A 16,529-nucleotide genomic window follows, 5' to 3' on the forward strand; every position below is an offset into this window, starting at 1 on the left:
GCAACCTTTACCACTCAAAGAGCCATTTTGGCAAGTTTCACACATTAAAGAAAGTAATGGGAGCCACAAAAATGTTTTTAAAATTTAAAATGAAAAACACCGCATACAAAGCTTACATGCTTTGTGCTATGTTAACCAGGGGTCTCAGACACACGCACCGGCACGCACTTTAATGTGGGAATTGGATGTTAGTGTAGCCCGCGAGTTTTGGACGAATGTCGCTTGCGTCACACTTGCCAACCCTCTCATTTTCCCCGGGAGATTCCCGAATACCAGAGCGTGATGACACTGCATTTGGCGCCCTCTACAGTCTGCCCATTCAGTGTACCTGCTCGGCCACAAGTGGAATGCAGCTTTAGCTTGCCCACTTAAGAGACAGCAAGGCTACTAACTCAGCAGCCACACATCTTACACTGACGGTACCAATACCCAGAATCCCATGCAGCCCTAACACTTCCGCTCAACCAACCACGAAGAGGGGGGGGGGGTTGATGTGTGGGGGGATTTGGTGGTAGCGGGGTGTATAATGTAGACCGGAAGAGTTAGGACTGCATGGGATTCTGGGTAATGGTTGTGTTGTGTTTATGTTGTGTTACAGTGGGATGTTCTCCAGAAATGTGTTTTTCATTCTTTTTTGGTGTGGGTTCACAGTGTGGCGCATATTTGTAACGTAACAATGTTGAAGTTGTTTGATACGGCTACCGTCAGTGTAAGCTGTGTGGCTGATGAGTAAGTATGCTTTGCTGTCTCCTGTGTGAGCAAGTAATAACAACACACAACATGTGGCTGGCCTGGCATGCTGTAAGTAAATGCTATAGAGGACAATTACTGCAGTGCAATTAGGGCACACCCTTTATATAGTAATTAGAGTGTTAATAGGATTATTTTTCCCTGGGAGTAGTCTATGAGAGACACTGACATCCATAAGTCTCCTGGGAAAATCGAGGGGGTCGGCATGCATGTAGCTGAGCCGCATCAGAGTGGTCAAGGAGCCGCATGCGGCTCCGGAGCCGCGGGTTGCCGACCCCTGAACTACACTAACAAAATGAAAAATGTCTTACATTACGATCATGCTTTCATTGTCAAATAGGTTAAATAAATGCAAGTACGTCATTTGACAAATATATGGGGGGTAAAATTACTGACATGCAAAATATTGTTCTTCTTTTATAACCTGCTCTGTTTGATAGTCCTCAATTACAGAATGTTTATTAGGCTAAACCATCCATTTTCCACCGCTTGTCCCTCTCGAGGTCGTTGGGGGCTGGAGCTTATCCCAGCTGCATTCAGACTGAAGGCGGGGTACACCCTGGATAAGTCGCTACTTCATCACAGTATTACACTTTATTACTAGAGAAGGTTAAGACATTGTCATGTAGTGATATGAATAGTATTAACTTGTACAACATGTAACGTACAGAATATCAGAAGCATTTATTCAGGTAGGATTCTTATCAAAGATTACATTGCCAAACATCTTTGACAATCAAACCATGATCGTAACAAACCACGTTTTGTGTTAATGCGCAAAAATGGTATCTAAATACAGAAGTGTAACTTCTCTCCTCTGAATGCAAGTGCTTCTACAGCAGGAATTGTAATTCTGCAGAGGATATACCAGGTCATTTGTTTATTGTCATTAAACGAGGAACTGCATTTTTGGGGGAATTTTGCCTCTCTTTCACAGTCGTTATGAAAGCCATGATGACGGATGTATTTTTTTTAATGCATTTAAACTCGTGAATAAACGTAAATAAAAGTCTGATCACAGTGTCGCCAATGGGAAATCCTCTATTCCGCCTATAAAACCCAATAAAAAAACATCCAAAAAGCGCAATAATTTTTCCATTTACATTTTGTGACTTACATATTACCAGTATTAGTGATATTGTTATAATAAGTGCTAACTTATAATCACGATCACGAGTTATAGTGCCAATGTTGACATGATCAAATGATCAGCTGCTTCCTTGCTTTCTTGCTCGTCAAACTTTATTCTAGATCAGGGGTGTCCAAACTTTGGGCATTGGGCTAAAACATTTGGCCAGGGGGCCGAAAGCCGACTGCATGCAAAGTAACTATACATATATACATACAGTACATATATACATATATTTATACACATATATATATATATATATATATATATATATATATATATATATATATATATATATATATATATATATATATATATATATATATATATATATATAAATGTATATATATATATATATACACATACACACACACACACACACACACACACACACACACACACACACACACACACACACACACACACACACACACACACACACACACATATACAAATACAGAGATATACATATACACATATACATACACATATGGAGGTGTTTAGATGTTTTTTTAAAGGGTTTTATAGTCAGAATAAGGCGGCTACCATTGGCTCCATTGTATTGTTAGCAGACTTTTGATCACATTTATTTACTATTTAGAAAGCATTAAAAAAGGAAAAGGTATGTGTTCTTGTCTTACATAAGGATTGTGAATGTGAAATTCCCCCAAAAAATTTGTGTTGAGCTGTTTAAAAAAGTATTATGTTTAATAAACATGTCATTAAAACAAAAAATTGTGCAGTCATAAGTTTAAAAAATTCAAATATATATGTCTATTGATGATGATGAATTGAATCTATCTGCAATTCAACGCAATTCATTTTGAGTTACCTATGAAAAAATGCGACTAATCTCGATTAAATATTTTAATCATTTCACAGACCTAAATTTCAATTATTTGATGCTTTGTGTGTCTTGGACAATAAAGATTCTTAAATCCCTTCGGCTCTATCTTCTTATTCGCATATGCTTTATACTACTGTGTTTACTGTGAGTTAGGGCAAACACAAATCTATTCATGGCTGTCCAAATGTATTGTCACTTGGCCGACATGAATAAATGAATGTATGAAAAACACTACAACATCAAAACAGGTCCTCCGTCCATTCATTTATCTTTGGGACACATGGCTAAAAAAAGTTTAAACAGCCTTGTTATAGACAACAACTGAGGGAATTGTAATCTCTCGTTTGGGTAGTATTCTGCGCTTTTTACCTTTGGTTTTCAAATTCAGTTTCTTCTTCAACACTTAGCTCCTTCCTCATAGTACCTTCAATCTCTGCAGCCAGCGAATCCTACACGCACGCACACACACACACACATACATACATACACACATACATACATACATACATATGTAAGCATTTCATCAGAAAATCATGTTCTTCAAACAGAGTTCTTATATTGTTCTCTCACCATGGGGAAGGAGCCATAGCCGAGGTGCTGTCGCATCCCAGAGGAGGAAATATTTTTGTTGCGAAGCTCCCTAATCTCTTCCTGGGACTCGTGGAGCATCTCTGCACACTCTGCATTCCTCTCGGCCAGATCATTCAACTACATCAGCATAGAATTTTGAAAATGGTGCTAAGTAAAGGCATCCTTTAGAAGATGAATGTGCATTTCCGTAACATACTACCTCTGCTGTGAGCAATCGCTGGGCGTCTTTAGAAGCCTGCAGGTGGATCCTCAACTCCTCTTTTTCCAAAGCGAGCTTAACAACATTGGTAATAATGTGACTGAATATTTTGGACTGAGATATTTGTTGGCAGGGATTTCTTACCTCTTTGACTCTGTGTTGCAGCTCCACAATCTGGGAGAGCAACTGAGCAATCTCCTCCTGGTGTCGGATCAGCTCCTCGTTCTTCTGGGACACTTCATCAGTCAGAGAAACCATCTGGCTGTTGGACTCGCCTAAAAATACACAGTTTAAAATAGAAGGCTGTTTACCTTCACCATGGCAGTCATGTTTTCATTGTAATGGTCAACTTCCCGGCAGTTTTTAAATCAGTCAAGATTTTTAATGATGGGTGGCTAATGGCACAATGTTCCAATACAATTGATGACAAATAATAAAAAGTATTGAGACCTAAAAAAAGGTATCAATAATGAAAAATATATCAATACTAAGGCTTTGTATTCAGAACGACACTTATTTTCAAAAGTATCGACAATATTATAGAATAGAGCTTATTTGTGTTTATTTATCAAAATGTGGTCTCTTTTCTATCTCTTTGGTATTAAAAATGGTATCACATATTAAATATTTCCTTAGAATCTGTATTGACTTGAACATTTTAGTAATGTGACAACCCTGGCTGCATCTAACTAGAAAATGCACCGGCGGCATAGGCAACCCTGATGTATCGTACTGGCCATCTTCTTCTACAGTATATGTACAGTAAATACAGTATACGACGTTGGCAGAGGTCTGTGCTTTATTGATTAACACTTATTTTCTTTATAGTGATTAAAATATTGTTAAGCAACAACTCTAATGGTGGACTAACACTTTTGGCATAGTACTGTATAAAGTACCACACAAAAGTGAGCACACCCTTGACAATTATTGTTTTTAATTAGGGGAAATAAATAATTTATCCAACAAGCAAAAACACCACACGTAGGTTATGTGTCCATCAAACACAAACATGTATCATACTTGTAAAAGACATGTCCCACAAACACTCTCTTTCATTCAATATTCATTATGCCCAGCCATGGGCAAGCAACAAGAGATGGCATCAGGTGGACTGGATGTGTTTGTTTGCAGAGAAATGTTGAGCATGAATCAAAAAATAGCATCATTACAGTCAAGCATGGAGGTGCACAAATTCTGCTTTTGGGCTTTGTTTTTTCCTGATACGTGTACAAGAAGACTTTATTGCATTGAGGGTCTGATTAATGAGCCATGTACCAAAGACTCTTGCTTACCAACAAGGGTTTCTACACCAAGTCACAGTTTGTTTATCGATCAAATATTTATTCAATTCAAACAACCAATATCTACTGTATAAGATGTATTTAAGCATTTTTACCATTCATATCTTTGTAAGGGAGTTAAATTACAAAATCAGTTGTTTTCCTTACTGTAGCTTATAGACGTTTTCCTTTAGCATTGCAATACAATTGTGAAATAAAGGCTGCTCCGAGAAAAATGTAAAAGCCAAGCCGTTACTGTTTTTATAAATCTTCACATATCTCTTTCACTTGAGAAATGCCTATGGTCGAATTTTGTTGTGGCAGCGTCATTGTCTGGAGATGCATGTGTGCTGCTGGCACTGGGGAGTTGCGGTTCATTGAGGGAAACATGGATTTTAACATGAACTGTGACATTCATCAGCACAGTTTGCTCCCTTGCCTTTGGAAAATGGGTCGCATGGCAGTTTTCCAACACATACACGCCACCAAACACACCTCCAGGATGACAACTGTAAAAATGTTTGTTTTGTTTTTTTGTTGACCACTGACCGAAAAAATAATAAACTAACTAACTAACTAACAACTGACTCGTGTATGAGTCAAATACTGTATGCACAAAATATGGGCATGTCTGTAATGTTTGCACGCTCTGCACACATTATATTTGCGACTTTAGGAAATCTGTAGATCATCATTTTGATGGAATAAAATAAACATTTAAACAATTGACTACTGTTTAAGGGATACAAAATATCACAAATAATACCACAGTAAAGTTTTGCCAATTAGAATTAGACTTTTTGTCAGATGTAATAACTCAACTAAGCTGATACGACACTGATCTGGATTCAAAATCAATTAAAATTCAATCCCACTCAACCAAAAATGTATTGAAACAAAATGTAAAAATTTGAACCGTTAAAACATAGAACTCACGTAGCTCCTTGACACAGTCACTCACAAGCTGCTGCTCCTTCTCCTCATAGGTGATGGTGTCCCTCTTCAGCTGGCAAGCCTGCGGTCCGTTATAAAATAACAAGTCAGCCAATCACTACATCACACACTAACACTCATGTCCTGATTCACCACCTACCTCAGACCTCAGAGTCAGGTTCTCCTCTTCTAGCTCCTGCAGTTTACACTGCATTGACTCCAGCTGGTTGAGTGCGGCAGCCGTGGTCGTCCCACCCATTAACTGACGCTGCCTCACTGGAGTTGACGCGTTGGAGTCAGCTTCACACTCCTCCGAGGCATTGGCCACCATCCGCAGCAACTCATCCTTCTTACTGAGCTCATGCTGCAGCTGGTGAACCTGGTCATAAGGTAGGTGTCATGGCAAATAATTTTAGAGCCTTTATTGAGCCAAACCACATATTTTACATTAGAAAAAAAACATGGCAAACCAACAAGTATGCCATAAAACATTATGTTGTATGAATGACAAAAGGTAGCTACAGAAGTTAATTAAGTACCTTCTGCCATATAGTGGTAGAGCATTACCTGCCTGTCACTGTGCATCGCTGGAATAGATAGATCAACAAAGATATATTGCTTGTGGTAAATACATAATTTTTTCGGATCAATTAGGATAAATTGGGTAAATTCTCGCAGAACACCTGATGTTACCTAACGCCACACACGCTCTAGATTCTATTTCTGCACACAATGTTAGCCTAGTTGTTAGAGTGTCCACCCTGAGATCGGTAGGTTGTGAGTTCAAACCCCGGCCGAGTCGTACCAAAGACTATAAAAATGGAACCCATTACCTCCCTGCTTGGCACTCAGCATCAAGGGTTGGAATTGGGGGTTAAATCACCAAAAATGATTCCCGGGCGCGGCCACCGCTGCTGCCCACTGTTCCCCTCACCTCCCAGAGGGTGATCAAGGGTGATAAGTCAAATGCAGAGAATAATTTCGCCACACCTAGTGTGTGTGTGACAATCATTGGTACTTTAACTTTTAACTTACTGGTATACGAATATAACACAAATGCACAAAATGCATTGTGTGAAGTCAGTGTAACAAACACCTGATGTTACCTAACGCCACACAGCTCTAGATTCTATTTCTGCACACTATGTTACTGGTATACGAATATAACACAAATTCACAAAATGCATTTTGTGTGAAGTCAGCGTAACAAAGTTAAAAGGTCTTGCAAATTATGGAGAAGAGCATGGGCTATGTATGTAATGTATAAATTGTGCAAAAATATGTTGCTTTTTTTACTGAAACACTTAAATCCTACGACACATATCACTTTAATGCAAAAGATGTTGCAGAAAGAACAGAGCAAGCACCAGCTGACAAGAAGACAGCTGACATCTTTCAGAGCCAAGATAAGTAAGCCCTGTATGACCAATTTAAACACTCGCTGTAGAAATGTTTTCAAGACATTAAAAGTGCTTGAGTTAACAAAAAGTACCTCATCAAGTTAGATATAGTCAACTTGAATGTATGAGTTAAAGCCTTGTTGATATTAGTGTGTATACTGTCAGCTCAAAACGCAGTATGAAAATATTATTTTTGATATTGCACTTTGAAAATAAATCATAAGTTTGGGTGTGTAGGTAGTAGCCTGATAGAATATAAAGTTTATTTAATTAAATTTTGTTGTTTAACTACACCGGGGGTCTTCAACAAAAATTTTGATAAATCCAGATACAGAATATTGACCACTAAATGGTAACACCCGAATAAGTTTTTCAACTTGTTTAAGTCGGGGTCCACGTAAATCAATTCATGGTAGAATAATTTATTGAACACAGGTCCAGGTCCGGATGCAACGGCGTCTGTGTCTGGACTGGGATTGCGTTCCACCAGTTTGTGATCCCTGAACTACACACACGAACAGGAGGTATTCTAATTGACTCATCGACCAAAATCTATTTGAATTTTTTTTTTAATTGCTTTTTGCGTTCAAATAAAATGTAAAAAAAATGTTTCTTTCTTTTTTAAATCCGCCCAATGTTTTAATTAATGGAACCTGAATAATTAAATTACCTTATTTTTGCATTATTGTTTTTGAAATATTCTCACATGATTGATGAATTAACACACTTGAAAAAACTAAATTAAAAACGTGTTTCTCAAAATAGCCTCTGAATATACCTGGTCAAGAGCTTGTGCTAGCTGTTCCTCCACTGCCTCATTGCGCTCCTGCAGCAGGTGGTTTCTCTGAAGAAGCGACTGTCCGATCCGAGCAGCCAGCTCCAGGTCTCTGTCCCGCTGGCCAATTAAAAAGCAGAACATATGCGGTGAACGGATGGATTCGATGCAACAAATACGAGGAAAAAAATTGGCGACACACACTGATGACACCAACCTCGGCCAGGAGGTGAGTGACCACTTCGATGTCATTGTAGGTCTTGGTCATCTGTTCCACACGATCAGAACCGAGGACTGGCGAGAGAAAAATTACTTGTAGGAATACAATGCAAATGGCACTGACATGCAATGTAGCATGTTCATGCATATACATATAACATCAACAGACTAGGGATGTAACGAATAACGGTGTAAATGATAAAATTACAGATGATAACAAATATCGTTTAAAATTTTAATTATCGTAAAACCGTGATTGATTACTACACTTGAAAATCTCCCTGTGTTAGTACTCATTTCCTGAAAAGCAGTTAGCACGCTAATTGCTAGCTAGCTTAAATGCTAACATGAATACAAGATTATACATACTGTACATTAAGGTCTTTCCTTATTACAAACGACATACCCCTATCATAACTTTAAATGTTGCCTTAATCATTAAGAAACAAGCTAAAACTTTTACAAATCAAACAAAAAAAGATAAACATACTTAAACACTCAAATAACAATAATATGGCTCTTTAGAAGACAGGCCAATATTTAATGTTTCTTCTGCCGAGGAAACTATATTGTGTGTGTTGTTTATTTATTTTATTTTTTATAAAACGTGTTTAAAATATTTCCATGTGTCTATAAGTACACAATACTGTGGTAATTATAATAACTGTGATACTGTCACAAAAACCGTGAGATTAAATTTTCATATCGTTACATCCCTTTAAGAGACACACTTATATACCATGTCAGTTTCACATTGCAGCTTCTAAAAAAAGATATGACCACAAGCAATATGAATTAACTAATTGCTAAAAATGTTACATACATTAGGGGTGTAATGGTACATGTATTTGTTTGATTTCTCAATACGGAACCTTTTGTTTGGTAAAGAGCGTACGGATTTCCAACACAAAACACATTAATTAAATGTGAGGTAGTGACAGGTAGTGGTAATCTTGTCATTTGTCTACTTGGTAAACATATATAGTTCAGCTAAGTCTTTGGCCAGGGGTTGTTATGGGTAGTGACAGTGACAAGGAGAAGACAAAGCACTTGGCCTTCTCTGGGGAAAAACAGTCATGGTCAACACTTGTAAAGAACATAATGTCATGGCTGTCTAGTTTCCAATAATTTGTACAACTGTTTATTTTTTTTGTGATAGAGTGATTGGAGCACATACTGTACTTGTTTGTCACAAAAAACATTCATGAAGTTTGGTTCTTTTATGAATTTATTATGGGTCTACTGAAAATGTGACCAAATCTGCAGGGTCAAAAGTATACATACAGCAACAGACATTATCAATTTTGGTGATGTAGAAAAGTTACAATCAAATCAAATTAGCTTCATGGTATGGCCTCTTAACTTCACCTGTTGACTTCTCTGAGCCCATTTAAATAGGGCTCATGTGATGCAGTCATTAGACTCGGTTACAAATGCGACAATGGGAAAGTCAAAGGAATTCACACAGATCTGAAAAAACTAATCATTGATTTGAACAAGTCAGGAAAGTCACTTGGAGCCATTTCAAAGCAGCTTAAGGTCCCAAGAGCAACTGTGCAGACAATTGTTCGTAAGTATAAAGTTCATGGCACAGTTTTGTCACTGCCACGATCAGGAAGAAAACGCAAGCTATCACCTGCTGCTGAGAGAAAATTGGTCAGGATAATCAAGAGTCAACCGAGAACCACCAAAAAGCAGGTCTGCAACGGTGTGGCGAAGTTGGTAGAGTGGCCGTGCCAGCAATCGGAGGGTTGCTGGTTACTGGGGTTCAATCCCCACCTTCTACCATCCTAGTCACATCCGTTGTGTCCTTGGGCAAGACACTTCACCCTTGTTCCTGATGGGTGCTGGTAGCGCCTTGCATGGCAGCTCCCTCCATCAGTGTGTGAACGTGTGTGTGAATGGATGAATGTGGAAATACTGTCAAAGCGCTTTGAGTACCTTGAAGGTAGAAAAGCGCTATACAAGTATAACCCATTTATCATTTATCATTTAATTGGAAGCTGCTGGAACACAGGTGTCAGTGTCCACAGTGAGGCGTGTTTTGCATCGCCATGGACTGAGAGGCTACCATGCAAGAAGGAAGCCCTTGCTCCAGAAGCGACACCTTAAGGCTCGTCTAAAGTTTGCTGCTGATCACATGGACAACCTTCTGGACGAAAGTTCTGTGGTCAGATGAAACAAAAATTGAGCTGTTTGGCCACAATACCCAGCAATATGTTTGGAGGAGAAAAGGTGAGGCCTTTAATCCCAGGAACACCATGCCAAACGTCAAGCATGGTGGTGGTAGTATTATGCTCTGGGCCTGTTTTGCCGCCAATTGAACTGGTGCTTTACAGAGAGTAAATGGGACAATGAAAAAGGAGGATTACCTCCAAATTCTTCAGGACAACCTAAAATCATCAGCCCGAAGGTTGGGTCTTGGGCGCAGTTGGGTGTTCCAACAGGACAATGACCCCAAACATACGTCAAAAGTGGTAAAGGAATGGCTAAATCAGGCTAGAATTAAGGTTTTAGAATGGCCTTCCCAAAGTCCTGACTTAAACCCCATTGAGAACATGTGGACAATGCTGAAGAAACAAGTCCATGTCAGAAAACCAACACATTTAGCTGAACTGCACCAATTTTGTCAAGAGGAGTGGTCAAAAATTCAACCAGAAGCTTGCCAGAAGCTTGTGGATGGCTACCAAAAGCACCTTATTGCAGTGAAACTTGCCAAGGGACATGTAACCAAATATTAACATTGCTGTATGTATACTTTTGACCCAGCAGATTTGGTCACATTTTCAGTAGACCCATAATAAATTCATAAAAGAACCAAAGTTCATGAATGTTTTTTGTGACAAACAAGTATGTGCTCCAATCACTCTATCATAAAAAAATAAGAGTTGTAGAAATTATTGGAAACTCAAGACAGCCATGACATTATGTTCTGTTCAAGTGTATGTAAACTTTTGACCACGACTGTAAGTAAACTGTAAAATATAAGTGGATAAGACAAATGCAGTGTGCTGCCATTCTTCAGTACAGAATGGGAATGTGGAGCATAGTATAGTAATAATAATTCACACTCTTCAAACTTTAATTGTCACACTTGTCTTCATCACTGTAACTTGTAAGCCTGCTATGTACAAAGTGCGGCCCAGGGGCTATTTTAGCCCAAAAAATTGTTTTTTGTTTACTTCCACATATTGTATGAATAAAATTAATTAAACAATAATTAGATATATTATCAGTAGGGTAGTCAAAGTTAACGCTAATTTCCTTTAATGGCACTATTTTATTTGACGCACGATTAATGTGCACGCTTCATGTTCGGTAACGCACTGGTGCCGCAGCCACAAGCAGTAACAAACACAGATGTGCAATGGTCAAAAAAAAAGGCAGACCGAATGGCAAAACTCAACATGACCAAAGCCATCTGCATCTGTCGCCACTGCGAGCCAAGTCATCACTAGAGCATCAGACGAAGTAGAAAATCCTCCCTTCGTCCCTCCCCCTGACAGAGGAAGACCATAATGGAAAGTCCACAACAAACAACTACAACCAACAAACTTACCACAGCATTTGCCTAATGTGTGGCAACAGCACCAATTCTCCAAAAATCAACACTGTAAAGTATGGCCAAGACACATGCCCCATTGCCATGAAGGAGGTGCGCCGACACGCACACCTCTGCAACTTTTTTTTAATTGTCGTTTAAATTAGATTTGTTTTTAAAGTGAGCATGTGTCTGCACGTGTGTGTAAGATATGTATGTAAATGCAAATGAACGGAACCGTGACAAAAAACGTACCGAACCATTATGATACTGTACCATTACACCCCTTATATAAATCATTTACTGCGACAATATTTGGTCATATTTGCACTTTTTATACTATATGTATATGGAGATATCTTGAGAAGTCACTACTGTACATCGATGTTCTAGGACAGAGGTGTCAAATTCAAGGCCAGATCCGGCCCACGAAGGAATTATCTATGGCCCCCGGGATGATATTTGATTAGTAACAGAACCGGCCAGCAGGCCACAGCTGCCTGCTGCTGTTTTGCACGCACCAATACTCTGCGCTAGGAATTTTCCAAATGGGGTCCCACGGACCCCATCAAATCACAAAAATGGGGTCCCAAAGTAAATTTTTGGGGTTCCACTTTTTTGTAACTGTTTTGAAAACACATGATAAATGTATGCATTATCCTGTTATATCTCACATTCTATATTGTGTTTTGGAAAAAGGTTGTCATAAACGTTACTTAATTCATTAAAAAAAATAATAAAAAAGAAAACTAATTTTAATGCGTATGTAAATCTATTCAGTTATAAACATTCCTTCACTTTCTTCTTTCCTTTATGCATCTAAACTTTACCGCTGCCAGTATTTTTTTCTGTATTTTATTGTAATATTTTCAGAATGTGTTTGTTCTATTTTTGGCCAAAGTAAGACAAAGAAAACAATCTGAAGTTGTCTTTATTTTTTAGTTTTAATGCCATGATTTTAATAGTCCGGCCCACGTGTGCACAGACTTTCCTCCATGCAGCCCCTGAGCTAAAATGAGTTCGACACACCTGTTCTAGGATGTTTGTTTTAACAAGGTATAGGCATTATAAACCAATAGATCAAATTGTAAAAACAGAGTCTAGACTTGTGATGGCCAAGGTATTGTTATTTTCTGTTATTAGGGTGCATGAGTGAAGTTTTCTTGCCTAAAAGCACCTTGTACTTTACTAATAGTCAGCTAAAAAAATAAACAAAGTTTAATGTTACCTTACTTCAGTACAATGACAATGAATAATTTAAGAGGGTTGTAGGAAATGTCTTCAAATGCCCATCCTTAAATTGTAAAATACGGTCATGTACAGTAGTTGCTTGTGGTCATCTCAACACACGCTAAACAGATCTAGAAGCTAATCATGGCACCACATTGATTTGAAAAATTGTGAAAACAAAAATCCTAATGCAGAAGCAGGAGTCACACTGAAGTCCTACACCTTGTGCTAAGGCTAAACAAATAGGCCAAGAGTGATACCTTTGGAGAGGCTTTGGGGGGCAGAGTGGGAATGAAAAGGGTTGTCCAAAACAAGATATGCTAGCGAAAGATAGAAGGGGAAGAAAAGAAAAGACGAGAACTCTAAAAAAAGTTGCAGCAGAGCAGAGGACAAGCAGAGAGAAAGCAAACTCTATAACTCCAAGTACCACGTTAGTTCTATGTATTGTTTGGTTAGATCTACTTTAAGCACCTGAATGCACGCCAACAGCGGTGCGTTGCTCGACCTCCTACCTGTTTGAAGAGAAGGTTCAGTTCTACTCAGTGAACCAGTAGCCTGATGGACCAGCTTACTGCACACACGGTCCCAAACATTCTTAATTTTTACTTGGAGAATGAAATCTCTCCCAGATGAGCACAGTTAGGCATTTTCAAGCCAAGCAGAAGGCGCAATAATCCAAAGCACACTTTGACCTCTGGATGATAAAACTGCCCCACAACCTCGCTCTGTGCAAAGTTGTTTTTATAGATGTTGCGAGCATACTTGTAAACATTTGCATTTGGAAACAGAAAATAAGACAAAATCAAAACAAGACCCATCCATCTATCCATCCATTTTCTACCGCTTGTCCCTTTTTGGGGTCACGGGGGTCACTGGAGCCTATCTCAGCTACAATCGAGACTATCGGCATAAATGTGCATTGACAGGGAGAATTCTCAACAGGCAGCACCAAATTAATTTGTGGCAGTCAAAATCTATTAGTGGCTGGCCGCAAATAAGTAAATTAATGAATGAATGTATGAGAAACACAAGCAAGTACAGGCATTCACACAAACAGCCTTTCTGTGTGCTATTCTTAGATTATAACCATGCATGCAACGCAACACACATAGTACTACATTTCATACTACTACAGGTATAGTTTAACATTCTGTTACTCTTCCTACTAATGTCTTGTCATCAAGCTCTAACCACACCGCAAAATTCCACCCCACCCACACCTAAAGCTATGTAGCAAACAAGCAAACACTTGACACACAGCAATCACGTGCAGAGTTTGACTCACTGTAATTCCCTGTAATTGGAATTGGAGAGGCTGCCTCACATGTACAGCACACGTCCATGCAACAAAACACGCACACGCACACAGCATCTGCTAACTAAGGTCAGACAAGAAAAGACTGAAGAAAGGATGTGAGCATATGTATTTGTTTATGTCCCTAGTGTAGTGTTCTATGATGCATGTAAGAGTAAATATACTTATTTTTCGCTACAACAATATATTAACGCATGACAAGTTCGCCCAAATGCAGCTGAGATATGCTCCACCACCCCCCGCGACCCTGAAAAAGGGACAAGCGGTAGAAAATGGATGGATGGATAGATGGATGGAAGTTTGTATAAGCATTACATGGAAGCATGACAAGTAATACTGAAATTAAGCAATATGGCCTAAAATTTCTATTGATATTTATATATTGCAGCCTCTGGCAATAATGATATACACCGCAATATATTATTTGGTATATAAATGTGTGAATGTGAGTGTGAATGTTGTCTGTCTATCTGTGTTGGCCCTGTGATGAGGTGGCGACTTGTCCAGGGTGTACCCCGCCTTCCGCCCGAATGCAGCTGAGATAGGCTCCAGCACCCCCCCGCAACCCCGAACGGGACAAGCGGTGGAAAATGGATGGATGGATAAATAATAATAGAACCACTTCAAAGTAGGTTACAAAGGCTCCTATTGTGGATGATGACACCTGCGATAACATATTGTGTAATTTCTGATTGCATTATTTTCTCAAAACTATTATTAATCTACTTGCCAATTTACTGTTCATAGCTGGTTACTTTCTGTTTTAATATTGTTCTATCTACACTTCTGTTAAAATGTACTAAGCCCTTATTCTTGTGTTGTTCGGGAACTTTACATTAGTTTTGGAAGATACCAATACTGATACTTACACTTGAATTACCTTATTTCTTGAGTTTATAAGCAATAACAAAAGTGGAAAAAAAAACATTCTGGGATACTAAAAAATATCAATCTAATCACTGTAGTATCAACCATATACTGATACTATACTTGGTATTGTTACTGTCGATATTTGTATCAATGCGCCCGCCCCTGTTTACGTTCAAGAGCTGTAGCTTTGCAGTAAGCATGGTTTATTGTATCCTACCTAAGGTGTGAAGTGTAGCATGTTAGGCTATTCCTCGTCCTCCAGCGCTAATGCTACTTGTAAGAAACCGTTTATTTGCCGACATGTAGGTGGGGATTAGTGACTTATACGTGACTTCACATTGCTTTGAGAACGCGGCTACGCACTGTGGAAGAACGTTAGCCGCTGACACATTATTTGGGTGTATGTCTTGACTAAAATGACAAGTTTTCGTCCATGCTAAATTCGTTCTTCCAGTCAATAAGATTCTAAAAGAAAACTAAATTAGTGTATTGTTAGTTGCTATTGTAGAATCCAAGTTAGCACTGCCATGCTTTTATTTTGAACCATACTTTAAAAGTACGAGTAGAGTGTAAAAACAAGTTGACTTAATATTAGAGATGTCCGATAATGGCTTTTTTGCCGATATCCGATATTCCGATATTGTCCAACTCTTAATTACCGATTCCGTTATCAACCGATAACGATATATACAGTCGTGGAATTAACACATTATTATGCCTAATTTTGTTGTGATGCCCCGCTGGATGCATTAAACAATGTAACAAGGTTTTCCAAAATAATTCAACTCAAGTTATGGAAAAAAACGCCAACATGGCACTGCCATATTTATTATTGAAGTCACAAAGTGCATTATTATTTTTAACGTGCCTCAAAACAGCAGCTTGGAATTTGGGACATGCTCTCCCTGAGAGAGCATGAGGAGGTTGAAGTGGGTGGGGTTGGGGGGGGTAGCGGGGGGTGTATATTGTAGCGTCCCGGAAGAGTTAGTGCTGCAAGGGGTTCTGGGTATTTGTTCTGTTGTGTTTATGTTGTGTTACGGTGCGGATGTTCTAGCGAAATGTGTTTGTCATTCTTGTTTGGTGTGGGTTCACAGTGTGGCGCATATTTGTAACAGTGTTAAAGTTGTTTATACGGTCACCCTCAGTGTGACCTGTATGGCTGTTGAGCAAGTATGCATTGCATTCACTTGTGTGTGTGAAAAGCTGTAGGTAGTATGTGATTGGACTGGCACGCAAAGGCAGTGCCTTTAAGGTTTATTGGCGCTCTGTACTTCTCCCTACGTCCGTGTACCACTCCGTGCAGTGGCGTTTTAAAAAGTCATACATTTTACTTTTTGAAACCGATACCGATAATTTCCGAACCGATACCGATAATTTCCGATATTACATTTTAAAGCATTTATCGGCCGATAATATCGGCTGCCCGATATTATCGGACATCTCTACT

The 16,529-nt window shown here is 38.9% G+C and overlaps 1 protein-coding gene across 1 annotated transcript in view; it reads right to left on the reverse strand.

Moving 5' to 3' along the window:
- Window positions 1–16,529, reverse strand: part of trak2 (trafficking protein, kinesin binding 2) — a 37,823-nt gene that overhangs the window by 15,723 nt on the left and 5,571 nt on the right. Inside the window, exons 4-11 of the mRNA XM_062054066.1 lie at window positions 8,125–8,201; window positions 7,911–8,027; window positions 5,893–6,111; window positions 5,736–5,814; window positions 3,661–3,791; window positions 3,517–3,591; window positions 3,297–3,434; window positions 3,096–3,175 (exon numbers count right to left, since the gene is read on the reverse strand). Of these exons, the coding sequence (XP_061910050.1) occupies window positions 3,096–3,175; window positions 3,297–3,434; window positions 3,517–3,591; window positions 3,661–3,791; window positions 5,736–5,814; window positions 5,893–6,111; window positions 7,911–8,027; window positions 8,125–8,201 (916 nt within the window). The remainder of the gene's footprint in view (window positions 1–3,095; window positions 3,176–3,296; window positions 3,435–3,516; window positions 3,592–3,660; window positions 3,792–5,735; window positions 5,815–5,892; window positions 6,112–7,910; window positions 8,028–8,124; window positions 8,202–16,529) is intronic.

Source organism: Entelurus aequoreus, linkage group LG07, assembly GCF_033978785.1.
Source record: "Entelurus aequoreus isolate RoL-2023_Sb linkage group LG07, RoL_Eaeq_v1.1, whole genome shotgun sequence".
In the NCBI taxonomy this organism is placed as follows: Eukaryota; Metazoa; Chordata; class Actinopteri; order Syngnathiformes; family Syngnathidae; genus Entelurus; species Entelurus aequoreus.